The sequence below is a fragment of the Scyliorhinus canicula genome, chromosome 8 (genome assembly GCF_902713615.1).
Source record: "Scyliorhinus canicula chromosome 8, sScyCan1.1, whole genome shotgun sequence".
In the NCBI taxonomy this organism is placed as follows: Eukaryota; Metazoa; Chordata; class Chondrichthyes; order Carcharhiniformes; family Scyliorhinidae; genus Scyliorhinus; species Scyliorhinus canicula.
Genome location: NC_052153.1, coordinates 67,916,049 through 67,936,989, shown reverse-complemented (window position 1 = coordinate 67,936,989; position 20,941 = coordinate 67,916,049). Strand labels below are relative to the sequence as shown.

General features: G+C 47.7%; 1 protein-coding gene across 1 annotated transcript in view; it reads left to right on the top strand.

Moving 5' to 3' along the window:
• Window positions 1-20,941, top strand: part of LOC119970306 (fibrillin-2) — a 433,007-nt gene that overhangs the window by 107,904 nt on the left and 304,162 nt on the right. The window contains exon 6 of the mRNA XM_038804706.1: window positions 8,935-9,132. Coding sequence (XP_038660634.1) covers window positions 8,935-9,132 — 198 coding nt within the window. The remainder of the gene's footprint in view (window positions 1-8,934; window positions 9,133-20,941) is intronic.

Below are 20,941 nucleotides of genomic sequence, written 5' to 3'. Positions count from 1 at the left end.
GCTTTCAAACACAAATTACTTATTGACAGAATGAAATTAGTAGCATTGGAAAACGTGAAAAGATTTCTGCCTATAGGGGCCTAGAATTTTGGATGCAAACTGGCTACAATATGATTTTTGTCTCATTTAGATCAACTCTTTAAATGGCAGTGTGAAGTGGGAGGATTAACCTTAAGCTCACCTCCCTTGCATTACTGGGGTGTCAGAAGGAAGTACTCATTCTTTCAAAGGAAGTGTTGTCCTTCGTATCTTAAAGGCCCTCACATGACAAATGCCCTTGTCGTTTTGAAGTCTTCCAAAGGACCCAATCATTGATTTTAATGCCAGTTACCTTGTCTGGAAGTTAATTTGCTACTTTTGGAGCCAAGGGCTCTGAAGGCTTTCCTTTTGCTTTGAGTGTTACGGAATTGCATATTTCTCGGTTGGACAAGTAAACAGGGACGAGGCAAACACTGAGCTCTGCTTTCTCCGTTTGATAATAATGGTGTTAAATCACTCACCTTTATATTAATATGATATAAATTGGTGTTGAAAGAATACGGCTCAAGTGTGATGCTTCCCATGAGTTACTATCCCAGTCCCAATGATGATGATGATGTGTGTGTTGTCGCAGGTCTCAGGGCCTGCCCCGCCGGCCATAACAGGATTCTCGCCCCGCACCAGCGGGACTTGTAACGCACTAATAATCATTCATTTGAATGCGATTAACAGGCAGGAAGCCCGATTCACCTCCTGCCTGTGATGCCCCGCATATGGGGCGTTAGGGGGTGGGGCTTGTGGGGAGGAAGATGGCGGGAAATCTGAGGGGGGGTTCTCTTCCGAAGATTTGGAGTGGGGGGTGGGGGGAGCTGTTGCAGCTTTTTGAGATTGGAGCACCCCTGCAAAAAGGCGCTCTGATCTCAGAGTGCAGGACCTCGGAGATTAGGTCCTTCCCTTCTCAGTTGCAGCACAGATCCTGGTGTGCCATGGAATGGCATTGCAAAGCCAATTCCAAGTGGCATTACAGGGCATGTCGGGATCGTTCCTAGCACCAATGGGAATCACTCTTGGTTTTCCCACTGGCGGGAGCACTTAGCCGCATTGTGGAGAATCATGCCCATTGTGGTAGTTGCATATATACTCCTATGTTATTATTTGATTAAATATTCCAGACGATCTGGAAATAAGAACAGCTTGTTAATAATCTTTAATGTCACAAGTAGGCAATGAAGTTACTGTGAAAAGCCCCTAGTCGCCACATTCCGGCACCTGCATCCCACAATCTTTATCTGGGATGAGACACCACAGTGCAGCTAGCATGCATGGCATAGCACCTGGAGTCAGCACTTTCTGGGGGAAGGCGGGAAGAGAGGCTTGCATGCTTCGTACCTTTACTGTTGGAACTTACAGTTCAACTTTACAGACCACATGGCGGCGGCAGTCATCTCTCCATTAATCAACCTATCTCCCCCCCCCCCCCTGACCACCCACCTCATCATTGTTTTTGTTCCTTTTGAACGCAGTGGAAAGTAAATTAGATGAGCTAAATATCAAATGACTGGTTGCCGGTGCTCACTTTGTGCCTCTGCTGAAGTTGAATTTTACCTCGCGTGAATCTACCGTAAGAATACTGCCTCTGATGCTCCGAAATAATTCTTAGAAACCATTACATGACTTTTGAAGATATATTTTCCTCTGTTTGTTATTCTTTGCAAAAGGTATCTTAAATGTAAAGAGAACAATATTTTATAGTCTGGACTACCATTTTCATTTAAAAAATGACAAAAGAAACTATTAAGACTACAGCGCGCATTTAACGGCTGGTGGCTGTATAAACAAGAGGAAATGACATTGAGTTCACTGTAGCACTGGTTTCCATTATTCATCAACAATACACATCTTTGTGTTTTGTCTTGCTTTCTCCAACAGTTGCCAAGCTTGGAATAATAAGAAATATTCCATGGTTAAATTGAAAACATAATAGAGATTTTCCTAAATTTGTCTCTAAATGCACTGGATTGATTGGGTGCAGCAAATACTGGAAATTTGGACAGATCAGAGTTTGTGCCTCTAAAAGAACCAGTCTGATTCCCCTCCATTAATGATTATGGAATTGTATAATCGACTGGTACCTTTATAGACATGCACTTTGATCCGGCTGATTTTCTACCACTCACTGCACCTTGGAAAAAACAATGAGCTGGATTCTCCGTAGCCGATGCTGAAATCATTTTTTTTAGATAAATTTAGAGTACCCAATTTTTTTTTTTTCAATTAAGGAGCAATTAAACGTGGCCAATCCACCTACTATGCAAACTGTTGATTGGGCGGAGAATGGATTCCGCTGCCGGAATCGGGGCACGCGCCGGTTTGATGCCGGTCTGCCATGCTCCACCCCCTCCAAACCAGCGTCATCAGGACGCACGCCGTTGCAAAGCCATTAGCGCGTCATCGGCCAGCCTAACCTCCGATGTGCCGAATTCCCGACAGCGTGGGCCACGTATGGCCCCAGCGGTCAGAAACCTGCCGTGCTGGTTGCGGACAGTATCCAGTGCCGCCACACTTGTCTGGGATCCATGCCGCTGACCGGGGGGGGGAACTTCTGCTCGGGCTGAGGGGAATGGTGGTGGGTGGACAGGGGTTGGGTCGTGGGGTTGTGGTTGGCAGGTTAGGGTTTGAGCATGGCCGACGCCATGTTTTCCGGTGCAACCAGTGCAGGTCGGCAGCCCTGCGCATACGCGGCCTGGGACCCGGCGATTCTCGGCTGTTTTTGGTGCGATCCGCGTGCATTTCGCGCGCTGCCGGTGCTAGCCCCTCACCGGTGCCCGAATCAGTGAGGGGTTCGTGCCGATTTTCCGCGTGTTCTCCGTTGGCGCCGGCACTGAGCCTCAGGAACGGAGAATCCAGCACAATGTTTCTGAGCCCAGTCCTTGCAAAATGCGCCACGGTGTGATCCCTTTCGTTACAGCAGACCAAGAAGACCAACAGAACAAGAATATGTGGTTCTTATGGTGTGAAAACATGAAAGTCGCTAAAGTCCCAGAGGCTGCTCTCCCCCTTTTCGAGAGAGAGAAGTGACTGGTGGTGATTTAATTTGAGGGCCACCGCTCATCAAGCGAGGGACAAGGTTGGAAGACAGGGCTTTCTATGAATAACCTCAGCCAGTACGGGAATTGAACCCATGCTGTTGCTGTCGCTCCGTGTCAGAAACAGCCATCCAGCCAACTGAGTTAACTGACCCCCCCAACATGGTGTATAAAATAAGTAAATTACAATCCTTCTCTTTACCTTCTGCACAGCTGTGTTTCTTGGTCTTTGATAGGATTCGCTTTCTTGCCGAAATAGTAACAAAGATGTCATTGATTTCACTGTGGAAAAACAATTCCCTGAAGCTACAGGACACCTGCACAAACGTTCAGTGGGAATTAGTTGATAAAACCACATGCAAAGATTTCTCAGAGTGTTTTAAAGGACATACAATCATGGCATAAAGTCGAAGTTTAAACATGCCTTCTTACTGCCTCTTTTTGTTTATGTTAATGTATAATTGCGTGCGGAACGTGTATCTGTGGGTAAATGTGCTTGCATAGAAATAATTGTAACATAGCGAGTTGCTTGTCGCTTCCCACTATGTTTTAATTCACTGTTTCAAATTGGGCAAAAAAACCTGCAATTGCAAACGCTGAAAGCTCATCCGTTCAAATGCTGATAATTGGAAGATTTTTTTGGTGCTTAAAAAAAGCAATTATCTGAAATTTTAGAGCTTAAAATATGTTTATTTATCAGGTAATTTGAATTAAACACGAATACTCTCATCTGTAAGTTTCAGAATCTGTAAAAAAGGGAGGGGAGCAAATAGTCATACACACAACAAAATATATGAGGAAACTTGATCCTAGTTAAACTCAACTCACTCATAACTCCTAATCCTTTCCTAAACCATATGCTGCTGTGCCTGAGCCACATGTTATTGTATTATGAAAAATCTAGCAGGATACATTTTACTCCCAGGGATTCCAAGCATCTTGGTTCAAAATGTTCTGCGATCGATTGGCATCACTATAATCTGCTTGCTCTAATTAATAAAAAGAGACAACTTTCTATGAATGGTAGAACGAGGGTTAGCTCTGTTGCTTCACAGCGCCAGAGTCCTAGGTTTGATTTGAGGCTGTCTGTCAGTCACTGTCTGTGAGGAGTCTGCACGTTCTCCCCGTATCTGCATGGATTTCCTCCGGGTGCTCCAGTTTCCTCCCACAAGTCCTGAAAGACGTGCTGTTAGGTGAATTGGACATTCCGAATTCTCCCTCAAGTGTCCCCGAACAGGTGCTGGAATGTGGCGACTAGGGGCTTTTCACAGTAACTTCATTGCAGTGTTAATGTAAGCCTACTTGTGACAATAAAGATTATTATTCTTATAATAGAAAGTAGGTATTTATTGATTTGTTTATGAGCCAAAATGCTGAGAAAGGTTTTCGAGTACAACTGCAGAAAATAAGCACCCATTGCAATATACTTCCCCTTTTGTTTCCAAACTCTGGTATTGCTGATGGTGAAAAAGAAGTCACTTCATGTTCTGTTTGTAAACATCCTAAATTCGTTTCTGAAGAATGTATTTGATGCGACCATCAATTCATTCAGAGACACGAGTTGAAGTAAACTGTGGCTTTAATCGGCTTACAACTGAGCCTGCCTGCGACTATGCTGAACTGAGGGCGGATTCGCAGGACCGCAGCACTTATACTTCCTTTAGGTATTTGAAGATGTGCACACTTTGATAAGTTTGAAATACCTTCCATGTGAATGGTCCTGTCTGTTTAAAAAAATGTCAAGCCACATGCTCAGAAACACAATATCACTTGCTCTTTTATTAATTTAGCAAAGTGAACTGGAAGAAAAAAACAACACTGTATGGCATGATCAGCACCTTTTTATTTGTTCGTGTGATGTGGGCATCACTAACAAAACCAGTAGTAATTGCCCATCCCGAATTATCCTTGAGAATGTGCTGCTGAGACACTTTATTGATCCCCTCCTATCTATGTGATGTTGGAACATCGACAGTGATTTTCTAAAGGGGGTTTGACCCAGCGACAGTGCGGAAACAGCAATATAGTTCCAAGTCAGGATGGTGTGTGGCTTGTCGGGAACCGTCCAGGTAGTGGTTTTCCCGTGCATCTGCTGCCCTCGTTCTTCTGGATGATAGAGGTTGAGGATTTGGAAGATGAGCCTTGGTGAAAGACTGCAGTGCATCTTTGTGCCATTACTGTGTGTTGTTGGGGAGGGAATCAATGTTGAAGGTGGTGGATGGGGTGTCATCAAGAGGGCATTGTATTTTCTGATAAATTCAGTTGGGTGGGATTTGGCTTTAGGAAGCTTTCATAAAAAAAAGAGTAAAGGCTAATTTAAATATTATAGTCCATTAGAAAAATTCAACTTGCATGCAAATTCCCACATTGTGTTTGGTCCATTATAAGATTAGCTATTCACTATTAAGGGGCGAAATTCTCCGAACCCACGCAGGGTCGGAGAATCGGCCGGCAGCGGCGTTAATCCCGCTCCCGCAGGGTTTTTTATTCTCTGACCGGCCAAAAACCGGCGTTGTGCAAATCCCGCCGGCAGCCTCTGAAAACAGCTGGCGCCGGCGGGATTTCATTATATTTTTGTTTCAACAAATCTCCGGCCCGGATGGGCCGAAGTCCCGCCGATGTGGCCACGGGTCACGTCGGCGAAAAACAGAGTAGCTTTAAAACGGCGTCAACCATTGATGATTGGTTCAGTGTCCGTTGGGGGGGGGGTTGCGGCGTTGAGAGGGGGTAGGGGTGGTGGGGGGCGTTTGGGGGCAGCGGCGTGCAGAGAGGGGGGGCGACGGATGCCCGGGGCCAACGCACCGTCGCCCACCCCTCTGTACGCCGCTGCCCCCTACCCCAACCACCCCCCCCCCCTCACCACTCCTACCTCCCTCCAATGCCGCCCCCATCTCTCCCAACGCCGCCCCCATCTCTCCCAACGCCTCAAACCCCCCCTCAATGCCGCAAACCCCCCCTCAACGCCGCAACCCCCCCTCTCAACGCCGCAACCCCCCCCTCTCAACGCCGCAACATCCCCCTCTCAACGCCGCAACCCCTCCCTCTCAACGCCGCAACCCCCCCTCTCAACGCCGCAACCCCCCTCCTTTCAACGCCGGTACCCACACCTCCCTCCCCCTCCCTCTGAAGGCCGGTACCCACACACACCCCCCTCTCTCCTCCTCCCCCCCTTCCTTCTTCCTCCCCCCTTCCTTCCTCCTCCCCCCTTCCTTCCTCCTCCCCCCCTCCTTCCTCCGTTAGTGGGGGGGGGGTGCGGCGTTAGTGGGGGGGGGGTGCGGCGTTGAGAGAGGGGGGGTACCGGCGTTGAGGGGGGGGTTGCGGCGTTGAGGGGGGGTGGCGGCGTTGGAGGAGGGTAGGGGTGGTGGGGAGGGGGGTAGGGGTGGTGAGGGGAGGGGGTTGGGGTAGGGGCAACGGCGTGCAGAGGGGGGGCGACGGTGCGTTGGCCCCGGGCATCCGTCACCCCCCTCCTCTGCACGCCGCTGCCCCTACCCCAACCCCCCCTCACCACCCCTACCCCCTTCACCACCCCTACCCCCCTCCAACGCCGCCCCCCTCTCTCAACTCAATGCCGCAAACCCCCCCCTCTCCTCTCAACTCAACGCCGCAACCCCCCCCTCCTCTCAACTCAACGCCGCAAACACCCCCCCTCCTCTCAACTCAACGCCGCAAACCCCCCCCTCTCCTCAACTCAACGCCGCAACCCCCCCAACGCCGGGTCTGTCTCTCTCCTCCTCCCCCCCCCCCCCAAATGCCGGTCTGTCTCTCTCCTCCTCCCCCCCCCCCCCCCACAAATGCCGGTCTGTCTCTCTCCTCCTCCCCCCCCCCCCAAACGCCGGGTCTGTCTCTCTCCTCCTCCTCCTCCCCCCAAATGCCGGGTCTGTCTCTCTCCTCCCCCCCCCCCCCCCCAAAGCCGGGTCTGTCTCTCTCCTCCTCCCCCCCCCCAAACGCCGGGTCTGTCTCTCTCCTCCCTCCCCCCCCCCCCCCAAACGCCGGGTCAGTCTCTCTCCCCCCCCCCCCCCCCCCCAAATGCCGGGTCTGTCTCTCTCCTCCTCCCCTCCCCCCAAACGCCGGGTCTGTCTCTCTCCTCCTCCTCCCCCCCCCCCCCCCCCCCAAACGCCGGGTCTCACCACTTCCGCAGCTGGTGAAACTGACGCATATCGCGTCAGTCCGCTGCTGGCCCCTCCGGGAACGGAGAATAGCCGCCTAAAAGAAGGCCCCCACGCCGGAGTCATCCACACCAATTATGCTCGCCGGAAATCGGCGTTACGACGGTCTGCGGAGAATTTCGCCCAAGGTGTCAGCATTGAAGGGAGGATTATTTGTAAATAAAATATTATTTTGAAATGTACCAAAGATGAATATTGCAGTTTATTTGTTAATTTGATATCTATTCTGGCCTCAGTTAATTGCCATACTTTTTGTGACACTGCTACTTTCAGCTTTTGAGATTACATTAGAGCCATATTTCTAGGGCCTTTGTTTAGATATATCTGGGGCGGGATTCTCCCCTACCCGGCGGGGCTGGCAGTCCCAGCGCCGAAGAGTGGCGCCCGGAAGGTGCGGAATCCTCCGGCTGGTGTGAGTTGGCGCATGGCGGGAGCGCCAGCGTGTGCTGACGTTATCCCAGCGCATGTGCAGGTGGGTTCGTCTCTGCACCGGCCATGGCGGAGGTCCACAGCAGCCGGTGCAGAGGGAAAGAGTGCCCCCACGGCACAGGCCCGCCTGCGGATCGGTGGGCCCCGATCGCGGGCCAGGTCACCGTGGGAGCACCCCACTCCAGAGCCAGATCCCCCCGCGCCCCCCCGAGGACCCCGGAGGCCGCCCGCAGAGCCAGGTCCCGCAGGTAACTACCAGGTATAATTTACGCCGGCGGGACCAGCCTAAAACTGGCAGCATCTCGGCCCATAGCGGGCCGGAGAATCGCCGGGGTGGGGCCACTGCTAGCAGCCGCAGACCGGCACGGCGCGGGGAGTCGGAGAATCCCGCCCCTGATTTGGGAAGGGAGACAATCCTCAATTGCTGTTACTCAAGAAAATGCAGTCAAAAATGGATTTGTTTAAAGATCCATTATCACAAACTGCAATTAATAAGCAATTCATGAGTATGGTAGTGTAGTAGTTACGTTACTCAAAGAACAATTCAGAGAGCATCATGGCAGAATTTGAAATTATTTTTAATAAAAATCTGGAAACAAAAAATGGGTATCATTAAACGTACCATGAAGCTGTTGGATTGTTGTAAAAAGCCAACTTGTTCACTAATAGGGAAGGAAACTTGCCGCTCTGACCCAGTCAGGCCGATATGCCTCTCCAATTTATCACCTCTGACTGACTCTCAACTGCCTGCTAAGAAAAAGCCTCAGCTGTATCAAATTGCTTCAGTACCAGAAGAAGACTCATCACTACCTTCTCAAAGGAACTAAGAATGGGTATTAATGCGTGTCTTGTCAGTGATATCCACATCTTAAGAAAGAATAAAGAATATTAAAGAAAGCAATGAGCACCCTGAGCTATGCTGCAGGTTGGAACCCGAGATGCAGCCATATTCGCCTATTGACACAGCATTACAACTTTGCCTCAGGCTCACTCCACAGTACTACAGGGGCTATCGGTAACACCAGTGACCCTGCAATGCAGAGATGTATGAAGCAGGTTGCTAATGTTGAGAAGTTGGTGGAGGAAATGGATGAAAGTTGGGTTTGGGGTGTGACAGGAGCTGAATGCCTGGTCCCAAGTCCATCCATTCAATGAGTCAGGGTGATAGTATTGTTATTATAAAGTAGAACATCAGGACTTTGCTCTGAAAACTTTTTGTATTGTATCTGATCTTTATGACTAACAGCATTTTTTTTTGCTTCTCCCAATGGCAGATTACCGTACTGGTCCTTGCTTCACCCAAGTGAATAACGAGATGTGCCAGGGTCAGATCAGTGGCATCGTCTGCACCAAAACGCTTTGCTGTGCTACTGTTGGCCGTGCGTGGGGACATCCATGTGAAATTTGCCCCGCTCAACCCCACCCCTGTCGCCGTGGTTTCATTCCCAATATCCGCTCTGGTGCTTGCCAAGGTAATTTCAGTGACATAATCATCTCTGTGGTTATTTTAAGTGTTAAAGATGACATAAAAATTCTGCGCAGTTGAAAATACTACATCAGCGTGTTTATATTTATTTTGTTTATTGGAGTGCAATGGATTAAAATGTTTTAATAACTAAACACACAAGTGACAGCACGGTAGCATTGTGGATATCATAATTGCTTCACAGCTCCAGGGTCCCAGGTTCGATTCCGGCTTGGGTCACTGTCTGTGCGGAGTCTGCACATCCTCCCCGTGTGTGCGTGGGTTTCCTCCGGGTGCTCCGGTTTCCTCCCACAGTCCAAAGATGTGCAGGTTAGGTGGATTGGCCATGATAAATTGCCCTTAGTGTCCAAAATGTACCTTAGTGTTGGGTGCGGTTACTCGGTTATGTGGATAGGGTGGATGTGTTGACCTTGGGTAGGGTGCTCTTTCCAAGAGCCGGTGCAGACTCAATGGGCCGAATGGCCACCTGGACTGTAAATTCTATGATAAACTATGATAAATCTAATCTATATATAAATAGCTGTTTTGTTCACTTCCTGCGATGCAGTAATGCTTTCAATAAATTGTTCTATTTGTCTTAACTTCTAGTCCTGCAAAGTCACCAGATTTACAATGTAGAATACAGTTCAGAGTATCAGAATTTTAAAAAAATAATGCAGTAGTTTGACAGTTGCTATATTTACATATAAAATGCGAATTATTTAAACTCGGTACTGGGTTGTGACTTCCGAGCCCCCCAATGTTGGATTGGGGAATAGCAATCGTCCAGAAGTGCTAACTTTCTCTGGGAAATTACACTGTGTTGGGAAACATCTGAAACTGCTATTTAAATCGTAGCTTTGGATGGTTCTGAAGGGTTGCACCAATAGTAACCCAGAAAAAATTTGAAGAATTAAAATCTCTTCTACCTTCTGGGTAACTATTGTAAACACCCACAGGGCACCATCCACACTCCCAACTATCACTAGCCACGGCTGCTTGCATCTACACCCCAACCTCAACCCCTCGACTGTTGAACCCCTGACCACCCACTCCTTGACCTCTGAAACCGCCCCATCTCTAGACCTCTGCCCCATCTCACTGCCCAATCTCCACCCCCCCCCCCCCCCCCCCCCCCCCGGCCTCCGATCTCTCCACCTGCTGATCTCTAATCACCTTGATCACTGACCCCCTCCACCCCTACCTCTGATCCCCCAATCTCCGAATCCCCCACCCCTTCCACTTCCGACTCTTGGACCCCACACCCCTCTGGCCCTCGCCAACCTCCGATTCCCTCAGCCCTTCAACACACTCAAAACTCTGACACCGGCAGTTTCCGACTCGTGATCCCTCTGACCTCCAACCCCCTACCCTGAACTCCAATTCCTCCACTCCGAGCCCCTGACCTCCAGCTCCCAACCTCTGACTCCTCCATCCGACCTCTGATCCCACTCACCTCTGACCTCCAACAACCCCCACCCTCGCAAACTGCGACCCCCCCCCCCCCCCCCCCCCACCCCACCCCTGACCCCGCTAACAACAGGCTCCCAACCTCCTACTCACAATCATCTAAATCCTATCCAATTAGCTTAGACATTTATCTTCTCCCTGGCTTGTCAATTTCACTGTGCCCTTTAAAACCTACCTGCTTTACAGCAGCTAGCGCAGTAAAAAAGAGGTGGGGTCCCCTTTAATCCACGGAGCTGGACTGTGCTGATGCCTCCGAGGACTTGAATGCAGGCCCGAAGCAGCTCTGCGATCGGTAGTGTATGCCTAATTGTCGAGGGCAGAAACCTATGTATTTATTTCTTGTAATTCCTGAGGGCTATCTCTTTATGACACACCGGAAAGTTTCTCCGTGGCAGGTATTCCCATCACTTTGTTTTAATTGGTGTTATAGCTGTTTTGAAGATAGTTGTTTTGTTAATGAAGAAGATATAGCCCAGGGGTGGGCAAACTACGGCCCGCGGGCCGCATGCGGCCCGCCAAAGGTATTTCTGCGGCCCACCAAGTCATTAAAAAAAAAAAAAAATTTTGTTTTTAAAAAAAAAAATTTTTTTTTTAATTTTTTTTTAAAAGGTTAATGGGGGGGGGGGCTGTTGGGTTACTTACTGGTATAGGGTGGATACGTTGACTTGAGTAGGGTGATCATTGCTCGGTACAACGTCGAGAGCCGAAGGGCCTGTTCTGTGCTGTTCTATGTTCTATATGAGGCGCCCAGAATCATAACCGGGTGAAGTAATTATTTTACTTAATATACTATGCGGCCCTTTGTGAATTGTGAATTTCTGAATGTGGCCCTTGCACGGAAAAGTTTGCCCACCCCTGATATAGCCAGACAAATACTGCTGCTGAAAATGTGGATGATCCGTGTTCCAGAAATTACTTACTCCCCAGCAGGCATATGTCATCATATTCGGGGAGACATTCCCTTCAATAAACAGAGTATTATACATTACTTTGAATCAGCTTTTGTCACAACTGTTAGGTCTGTACCTGAAACACTAATCCATCTTCTCAATTTTCAGATGCCAATAGGTGTGCAGCTCATGTTTTTATTTAACGTTTTCAGCATACCAAGTTCATACAAAGCTCCAAAATGAATGTCTTCTTAATGCTGCTGAAAAGAGAGACAAGTTGCTAAAGCTTCTCAACTTGCTCTCATTGGACAAACACATGACTGCTTCTCTTTTTAGCAATCCTCTTGTTTCTTTTTAAAAAATGTTTTGACTGGATAAAAATGTAGTTTTGTTTTAAAGAAAGTCTTGCATTTGTGTAGTGCCTTTGGCAGTCGCAGGAGATCCCAATGCACTTTAGAATCAATGCAGTACTTTTAAAAGGTAGTCACTAAAATGTAGTAATTTTTGTATCGTAGGAAATGCGGCAGTTATCTTTTCGACAGCATGTGTTATTATCCAGAAACCAATCTTCATTAACTTTTACTAGCATTTATTTACAGAGATATAGGCGTGCCCTACATCTCTGTGAATATTTGCTTATAAAAGTGAATGAAGATTGGTTTCTGGACAACAACACGTTGTAGAAAACTGAACGTCACATTTAGCGGGGTGTTTTGCAGTGGCTGCAGTGCCGAGAAACATACCACTATCCAACGGCTCTGTCCCTTGTTTTGGCCTCTGAGAGATTCTCTCTGCTAAGGCCGCACTTAGAGGGATAAAGGCTCCTCCCAGATGTGGACGCCATTTTGTCTAGCAGCCACGACCCAACCCCCCCCCCCCCCCCCCACCGCTTTCGTGGACCCCTCTCACCCACCCAACCTTAGGGAGGCCCCCGCGAATCCCCCCGCCCTACTTGGCTCGCACGGGATTCACCCATTGTGCCCAGATCGCGCAATGGGTGCCACTGCCAGGGCGCCAGGCTCGCAGTGTCAAGGTGCACAGGTGAAAAGGGGAGTGCCAGGGTGTCACCCAGCCTTGTCTATGACCACCTGGGGTCTCTAATGATCTGGGAGACCCCCCCCCCCCAAGGTGTTGTTACACTTGGTCCATTATTGTGTGGAGCAGTACTGAACGGCGCCCAGGCAATATATCCCAGGCACAGCCTGTGAGTACCGGGTACTGGGTGAATCTGGCATCGGGGTATTTAAATGAGATGTTAGGCTCATTTAAATATTCAGATCTGGATCTCGAGCTTGATTTGGTGCTCGCGCACGAGTCACCCGTTGCGCCCAGATTGCGCTGGGCACAATGGGGTTGCTGAATCACACCATTGCATTATAACCATCAACCAGTTACAATCCTTTCCTATTTCTAGAAGCACAATTCGATCAACGCCACTTGCATTTAATTAAATCCACTTATAATTAACAGCCTGTTCCCATAACCAGCAATATGATGATGACCAGAAAATGGGTTTATTTGTGGTGTTAACTGAGGAATGAATATTGGCCAGGGCACCATGGATAACTCCACTGTTCTTCAGAGTAGTGTAATGAGATCTTTTATGCTCACTGTATAAATTAGGGCTTTGATTTAACGTCTAATCAGAAAGATGATACCTCAGGCAACGCAGCGTTCCCTTATTACAGTACTGAGTATACATCCAGGTTTTTATCCTCAAGCTCCTAAAGTGAAACTTAAATTAAATTCACAACTTTGTGTCTCAGATACGAAAGTACTACCAACTGACATATATTTGCCAAATTTGGATCGTTCTAGATTTCCATCCTTCTAGAATATCACCCCTTAATGCTTTGACAAGTAACATGCTCATTTCAAGGCTCAGATAAAAAGAAGGGGAATAAACGAACACTGGAAATCTGAAATGAAAACCATGTCACTGCCAGAAGTACAGAAAAAGTCTAAATACCGATTAGAGAAGAACCCTTTGTCCGAACTATTCTGACAAAGGTCATCAGCCAAAGCATTAGCCTCTTTTTCTCTCTCTTCAAATGTTGATGGGCCTGCCCAGTAGTTGCAGAAATTTAGATTCCTATCCATTGAAAGGCTGCTTTGTAATGTTAAGATTTGATTAGGAATACAAGTGAAATGAAAGATGCCTGGGAGCAGAACCTCTGCACATGTCTCATCTAGGAATAAAGCCTACTGCAGACGAGAACACGCACTCCATTAAAAAGAAATTACAATGTTGAATTGAATCAGTTTGAATTTAAATTGTTTTTTTAAGCAATTTAAGTCAAGATTATTTTTTCAAGGAAGCATTAGTATTAATTTTTTTCTCCACTATAGCCTATTTGTACCCAGGCATCACTCCCAACTAACAAGGTGTATAAGTAATGTACTCTGACAACTCTGCTCTATAACCAGCTGCTTCAGCTTATGCCCGTAATGGATCTCCCTCCTAATTTTCTGCCTCTGTGTGAGAAATAACCATTCCATTGGAACACACGTGTTCAGCATAAAGCTGAAATGGATGCAGTGCCATATTCTGGTACTGCACATGTAAAATACGGAGCTCTGGCATTCAGCACCATAATACCATTCTTTAGGATTCCAGATCTTTGAATTTTAGTCATAAATTAAAATGCAATTTGTGGCTAATGATTTACCAAGAAGGTGATGACCTGCCATTATTCTTAGTGACAATGTCTTAGTGACAAGGTCTTATGAGGAAAGGTTGAGGGAGCTAGGGCTTTTCTCTTTGGAGCGGAGGAGGGTCAGAGGCGACTCAATAGAGGTTTATAGATGATGAGGGGGATAGATAGAGTGGATGTTCAGAGACGATTTCATCGGGTGGATGAAGCTGCTACAAGGAGGCATAACTATAAGATTCAGGGTGGGAGATATAGGAGGGATGTCCGAGGTAGGTTCTTTACTCAGAGAGTGGTTAGGGTGTGGAATGGACTGCCTGCTGTGATAGTGGAGTCGGACACTTTAGGACCAAGGCTCGGCACAACATCAAGGGCCGAAACTCCTGTTCTGTGCTGTACTGTTCTATGTTCTAATGTAAGCTGAGTAAATTATTTCTCAAATGGCTGGCATGGCTGGAAATGACTACAAGCTACAATATTTGATTGGTGATGAAGGATGTTGTACTTCGTGGTGCACCCTGGAGACCAGGAGGAAGGAATTGGTAGGCTCCCGCTTAGGCGGGCAGGGGAGAGCTTTAGGTACCTGGGGGTGCAGGTGGCCAGGGACTGGGGGACTCTTCACAAGCATAATTTCACCAGACTTGTAGATCAGATGGAGGAGGCGTTCAAGAGGTGGGACATGCTGCCACTGTCGTTGTCGGGGAGGATACAGTCCATCAAAATGACGGTGCTTCCGAGGTTCTTGTTCCTCTTTCAGTGCCTGCCCATCTTTATCCCCAGGGCCTTCTTTAGGTGAGTGACTAGCAGTATTTTGAGCTTTGTGTGGGCGCATGGGACTCCGAGAGTGAAGAGGGTGTTCCTGGAGCGAGGGAGGGATAGAGGCGGGCTGGCGCTGCCCAAACTTCTGGGGTACTGTTGGGCGGCCAATGTGTCAATGGTGCATAAATGGGTGATGGAGGGGGGAGGGGCGGCGTGGAAAAGAATGGAGATGGCGTCATGTTGAGGTGCGAGCCTGGGTGCCATTGTAACGGCGCCGTTGCCGCTCTCCCCTAAGAGGTTTACCACGAGCCCGGTGGTGGCGGCGACCCTAAGAATCTGGGGACAGTGGAGGCGGCATAGGGGGGAAACAGGGGGCTCGATGGAGGCTCCACTGGGTGGCAACCATCGGTTCATCCCGGGGAAAAAGGATGGGGGATTTAGGGGGTGGCAAAGGGCGGGCATCAGCAAATTGAGGGACCTGTTTATTGGCGAGAGGTTTGCGGGCCTGGGGGAACTGGAAGATAAATTTGGCCTTCCCCAAGGGAACATGTTCAGATACTTGCAGGTAAAGGCGTTTGCTAGGCGACAGGTAGAGGGATTCCCTTTGCTGCCCTCGCAGGGGACGATGGACAGAGTGCTTTCGGGGTGTGGGTTGGAGAGGGGAAGGTGTCTGACATCTATAAGGTAATGCAGGAGGTGGAGGAGTCGTCAGTGGAGGAGCTGAAGGCTAAATGGGAGGAGGAACTCGGGGAGCAGATAGAGGACGGGACTTAGGCGGATGCCTTGGAGAGAGTCAACTCTTCCTCCTCATGTGCGAGGCTTAGTCTCATCCAATTTAAGGTGCTGCACCGGGCCCACATGTCCGGGACTAGGATGAGTAGGTTCTTTGGTGGTGAGGATAGGTGCACCAGATGTTCGGGGAGTCCAGCGAACCACGCCCATATGTTCTGGGCATGCCCAGCACTGGAAGAATTCTGGAAGGGGGTGGCGGGGACGGTGTCGAGGGTGGTTGGATCCAGGGTCAAACCAGGGTGGGGACTCGCGATTTTTGGAGTTGCGGTAGAGCCGGGAGTGCAGGAGGCGAAAGAGGCCGGTGTCCTGGCCTTTGCGTCCCTAGTAGCCCGTCGAAGGATTCTGCTACAGTGGAAGGATGCAAGGCCCCCAAGTGTGGAGACCTGGATCAGTGACATGGCGGGATTTATAAAACTGGAAAGGGTCAAATTTGCCCTGAGAGGATCAGCACAAGGGTTCTATAAACGATGGCAGCCTTTTCTGGACTTCCTGGCTCAAAGATAGGTATCTTGGTCAATAGCAGCAGCAACCCGTGGGGGTGGGGGGGGGTGTTCCTTATTGTAGTGTCTGTTCTGTAACTTTATATTGTGTTAATTTACATTGTTAAAATGCTGTGTTGTTCATGGAGGTGGGGCGAATGTTTATGATTGTTATTATTGTTATTTTTGGTATTTTACTAAGGTGCGTTATTGTTGTATAAATTCAAAATTTTTCAATAAAAATTATTTTTTTAAAAAAAGGATGTTGTACTTCTCCTGAGAAGAACTCGCTTTTCCATAACGATGTGGATAGTCATCCAAAGATTCCAAAAATGTCACTTCAGAAAATGCTGCTTGATCAAATGAATCAACTGATCTCTGTTTGCTTGCAGCTGCAATCTGATGAAAACCTACACTTCACTAACTCGACAAAATTATGGAATTACTTAATAGCAAGTCAGTTTCATTTTCACAAAAGCCAGAAATCAATTAGCATGGCAAAGTTTTCTTTTCGAGTCATTGCCAAATTATATTTTTAAAAGAATTAAATCAGAATGCAAGTTCTAAAGATTTGATTTTTATTTATCATGTGCAATCTGCACTACGGATCTTCTCTGGGATCTAACCTTTATCAACAGTGGCATATACATTTATTGCCTCTGCTTCTACCACCCATTTGAGGCATCATGCTTCAGGACATTACCACCTACTGCATAAAAAGTTCTTCCACACTATCTAATCCCCAGGCCTTAAATCTGTGTCCTCAGGCCCTTGTACCATCAGCCAGTGGGAACAGCTTTTCTTTGTCAGCCATATTTAAATCTGTCATAATCTTGTACACCTATATGAAATCTCACTTCAATCACCAAAGCTCCAAGGAGATCAATCTCAACTTCTCCAGCCTACCTTGGGGCTAAAATCCTCCTCTGGAATTATTCTGGTAAATCTTTCTGCACCCTCTCAAGGATACTAACATTCTTCCTGAAGTGGGATGACTGGAACTCAACGCACTACTCTAGTTGTGGCCAACCAGAGCTGTTTACAAGTTCAGCGTAGTATATATCACACATCCTCTGTTTTTTGTTTTATATTCTCTATCGCCGTTGACATCCAAGGGGCCTTGGCTTTTGATCCCTCACCTTCTACCCTTGTTGAAATGGTTCCATTTTATGCTGGCTAGATACCCTCCCATCCCATTGAAGCTAGCCCTCTTCCAATTTAGAATGTTAGGTTGTTCCTTGCTCTTCTCCATTGATAATGTAAATCACTAAACCTTATGATACAATCATTACTCTTGCCCAAGTATTTCCCACAGATACTTGGGCGTACATTTTCATGCAGATGGTCATGTTGTCTTGGTGAAAATGCTTGCAGAGGCCTAGATCCTGAAGTCCGCAACTTCTGAACCATTTTTGCAGATGTGGGGGGGGGGGGGGGGGGGGGGGGGGCGAGTAGGAACCCATTGGAACCATCAAATGGAACTGTTCAACTGTCAAAACATTCAACTCCCCTGATCTTTAAACATTTGAACAAGCTGTCCACAATTTAAAAAAAATAATCAGTGCTTACTATTTCACTCTGTTTTTTTGTTAAATAAATTTAGTGGACCCAATTAATTTTTTCCAATTAAGGGGCAATTTAGCTTGGCCAATCCACCTATCCTGCACATCTTTGTGTTGCGGGTGCGAAATCCACGCAAACACGGGGAGAATGTGCAAACACCACACGGACAGTGGCCCAGAGCCGGGATTGAACCTGCGACCGCGGCGCCGTGAGGCAGCAATGCTCACCACTGCTCCACCGTGCTGCTCACTCTGTCTATTGACATAAGCCTGAATGTTAGCGTGATAGGATTAGTGCTGCATGACTGATTTCATAACCTATCATTATCACAGTGGAGTGCCTGTCAATTCACAGTTTGATTTACAGCTCCAGGTACTCATAAAGTCTTAAAGGTGAATAAAAATGCTGCTTATGAGGGATTAAGTATTTAAAGTATGTTCAATGTTGTGAATAGTTTTTTTATCACTGGGAGATTTTTTTTCTGAGGAATTCATCAACATGTGCTTGAGAGCTTTACTTAACGTCAAAATGGGCCCTGAGTTCTGCCCATGGTGAATATTGGATGAGTTGGCATAGAAGCTGTCAGGGAAAGGAAAAGAGTGGTGGTTCGGGGGCTTGAGTTGGAATTAAGTTCTATAGAGGCTGTGAAGTGCCATGGGAAGTGGGTGGAGAGTCATATGGGAGGCATGGTAACACAGTCGTTAGCATTGTTGCTTCACAGCGCCAGGGTCTCAGGTTCGATTCCCGGCTTGGGTCACTGTCTGTGCGCAATCTGCATATTCTCCCTCTGTCCGTGTGGGTTTCCTCCGTGTGCTCCGGTTTCCTCCCGCGCGCTGAATTGGACATTCTGAATTCTCCCTCAGTGTACCCGAACAGGCACCGGAATGTGGCGACTAGGGACTTTTCATAGTAACTTCATTGCAGTGTTAATCTAAGCCGACTTGTGACAATAAAGATTATTTAAAAAAAGGTTGGCATGGAGGGTGTGAAGGGGCATTGGCGTACGAGGAATAGTAATGTTTGGCTTGGATGGAATAAGCGGCCATGGGGGTATGAAGAGGGGCAAAGCCGGGTATGGAGGGTCATTGGGATTGAGTGGAGGGCATGAGTTGACATGGGTTGACAAGGATGGGGATTGTGGGGAGGGTGAAGTGAGTCCGGGAGGGCTATTTTTTCTTTCATTCTTTTTTAAACTGGGGGGTGGTTGCAGGATGGGTGGGGGAAAATTCCCACAGCACTCAGGCCGGCCATTCCTCCAGCCCGTCTTTGCACTTGCCAGTTTCCAGGGCCACGGCATTTGCTAACATTTTCAACCTCTACAATCAGTTCCAATGAGAAGTTCTACGGCACTTTTCCCAGGTCGGGTTTGAGGAACTTGTAATTTTGTCGACTCCAAGCTCCTGACTCGAGAGTGAAAATTCAGACCTTGGTCCTGTTGGCCCACTTCATTCCCCAGCATCAGAACCAGCAATGCCTCCTTCCTAGTTGGACTGAGAACATACTGGTTAAAGATGTTCTCTTGAACACATTCCATAAATTCCCCCACCTCATTACCCCTTCTTCTCACATTATCCCTACGTATATTTGGTTAACTAAAGATCGTCGATATCACTACTTAATTCTTTCAAATCTGTGATTTCCCCAGCGGATTTGATGCTATATCTGTTGTGTTAATATGTGGAGACCTATAGAACATAGAACATAGAACGATACAGCGCAGTTCAGGCCCTTCGGCCCTCGATGTTGCACCGACATGGAAAAAATCTAAAGGCCATCTAACCTACACTATGCCCTTATCATCCATATGCTTATCCAATAAATTTTTAAATGCCCTCAATGTTGGCGAGTTCACTACTGTTGCAGGTAGGGCATTCCACGGCCTGACCACTCTTTGCGTAAAAAACCCACCTCTGACCTCTGTCCTATATCTATTACCCCTCAATTTAAGGCTATGTCCCCTCGTGCTAGCCACCTCCATCCGCGGGAGAAGGCTCTCGCTGTCCACCCTATCTAACCCTCTGATCATTTTGTATGCCTCTATTAAGTCACCTCTTAACCTTCTTCTCTCTAACGAAAACAACCTTAAGTCCATCAGCCTTTCCTCATAAGGTTTTCCCTCCATACCAGGCAACATCCTGGTAAATCTCCTCTGCACCCGTTCCAAAGCTTCCACGTCCTTCCTATAATGAGGCGACCAGAACTGTACGCAATACTCCAAATGCGGCCGTACTAGAGTTTTGTACAACTGCAACATGACCTCATGGCTCCGGAACTCAATCCCTCTACCAATAAAGGCCAACACACCATAGGCCTTCTTCACAACCCTATCAACCTGGGTGGCAACTTTCAGGGATCTATGTACATGGACACCGAGATCCCTCTGCTCATCCACACTACCAAGAATTTTACCATTAGCTAAATATTCCGCATTCCTGTTATTCTTTCCAAAGTGAATCACCTAACACTTCTCTACATTAAACTCCATTTGCCACCTCTCAGCCCAGCTCTGCAGCTTATCTATGTCCCTCTGTAACCTGCAACATCCTTCCACACTGTCTACAACTCCACCAACTTTAGTGTCATCTGCAAATTTACTCACCCAACCTTCTGTGCCCTCCTCTAGGTCATTTATAAAAATGACAAACAGCAACGGCCCCAGAACAGATCCTTGTGGTACGCCACTCGTAACTGAACTCCATTCTGAACATTTGCCATCAACCACCACCCTGTCTTCTTTCAACTAGCCAATTTCTGATCCACATCTCTAAATCACCCTCAATCCCCAGCCTCCGTATTTTCTGCAATAGCCGACCGTGGGGAACCTTATCAAACGCTTTACTGAAATCCATATACACCACATCAACTGCTCTACCCTCGTCTACCTGTTCAGTCACCTTCTCAAAGAACTCGATAAGGTTTGTGAGGCATGACCAACCCTTCACAAAACCATGCTGACTGTCCCTAATCATATTATTCCTATCTAGATGATTATAAATCGTATCTTTTATAATCCTCTCCAAGACTTTACCCACCACAGACGTTAGGCTCACCGGCCTATTGTTACCGGGGTTATCTCTACTCCCCTTCTTGAACAAAGGGACCACATTTGCTATCCTCCAGTCCTCTGGCACTATTCCTGTAGCCAATGATGACCTAAAAATCAAAGCCAAAGGCTCAGCAATCTCTTCCCTGGCTTGCCAGAGAATCCTAGG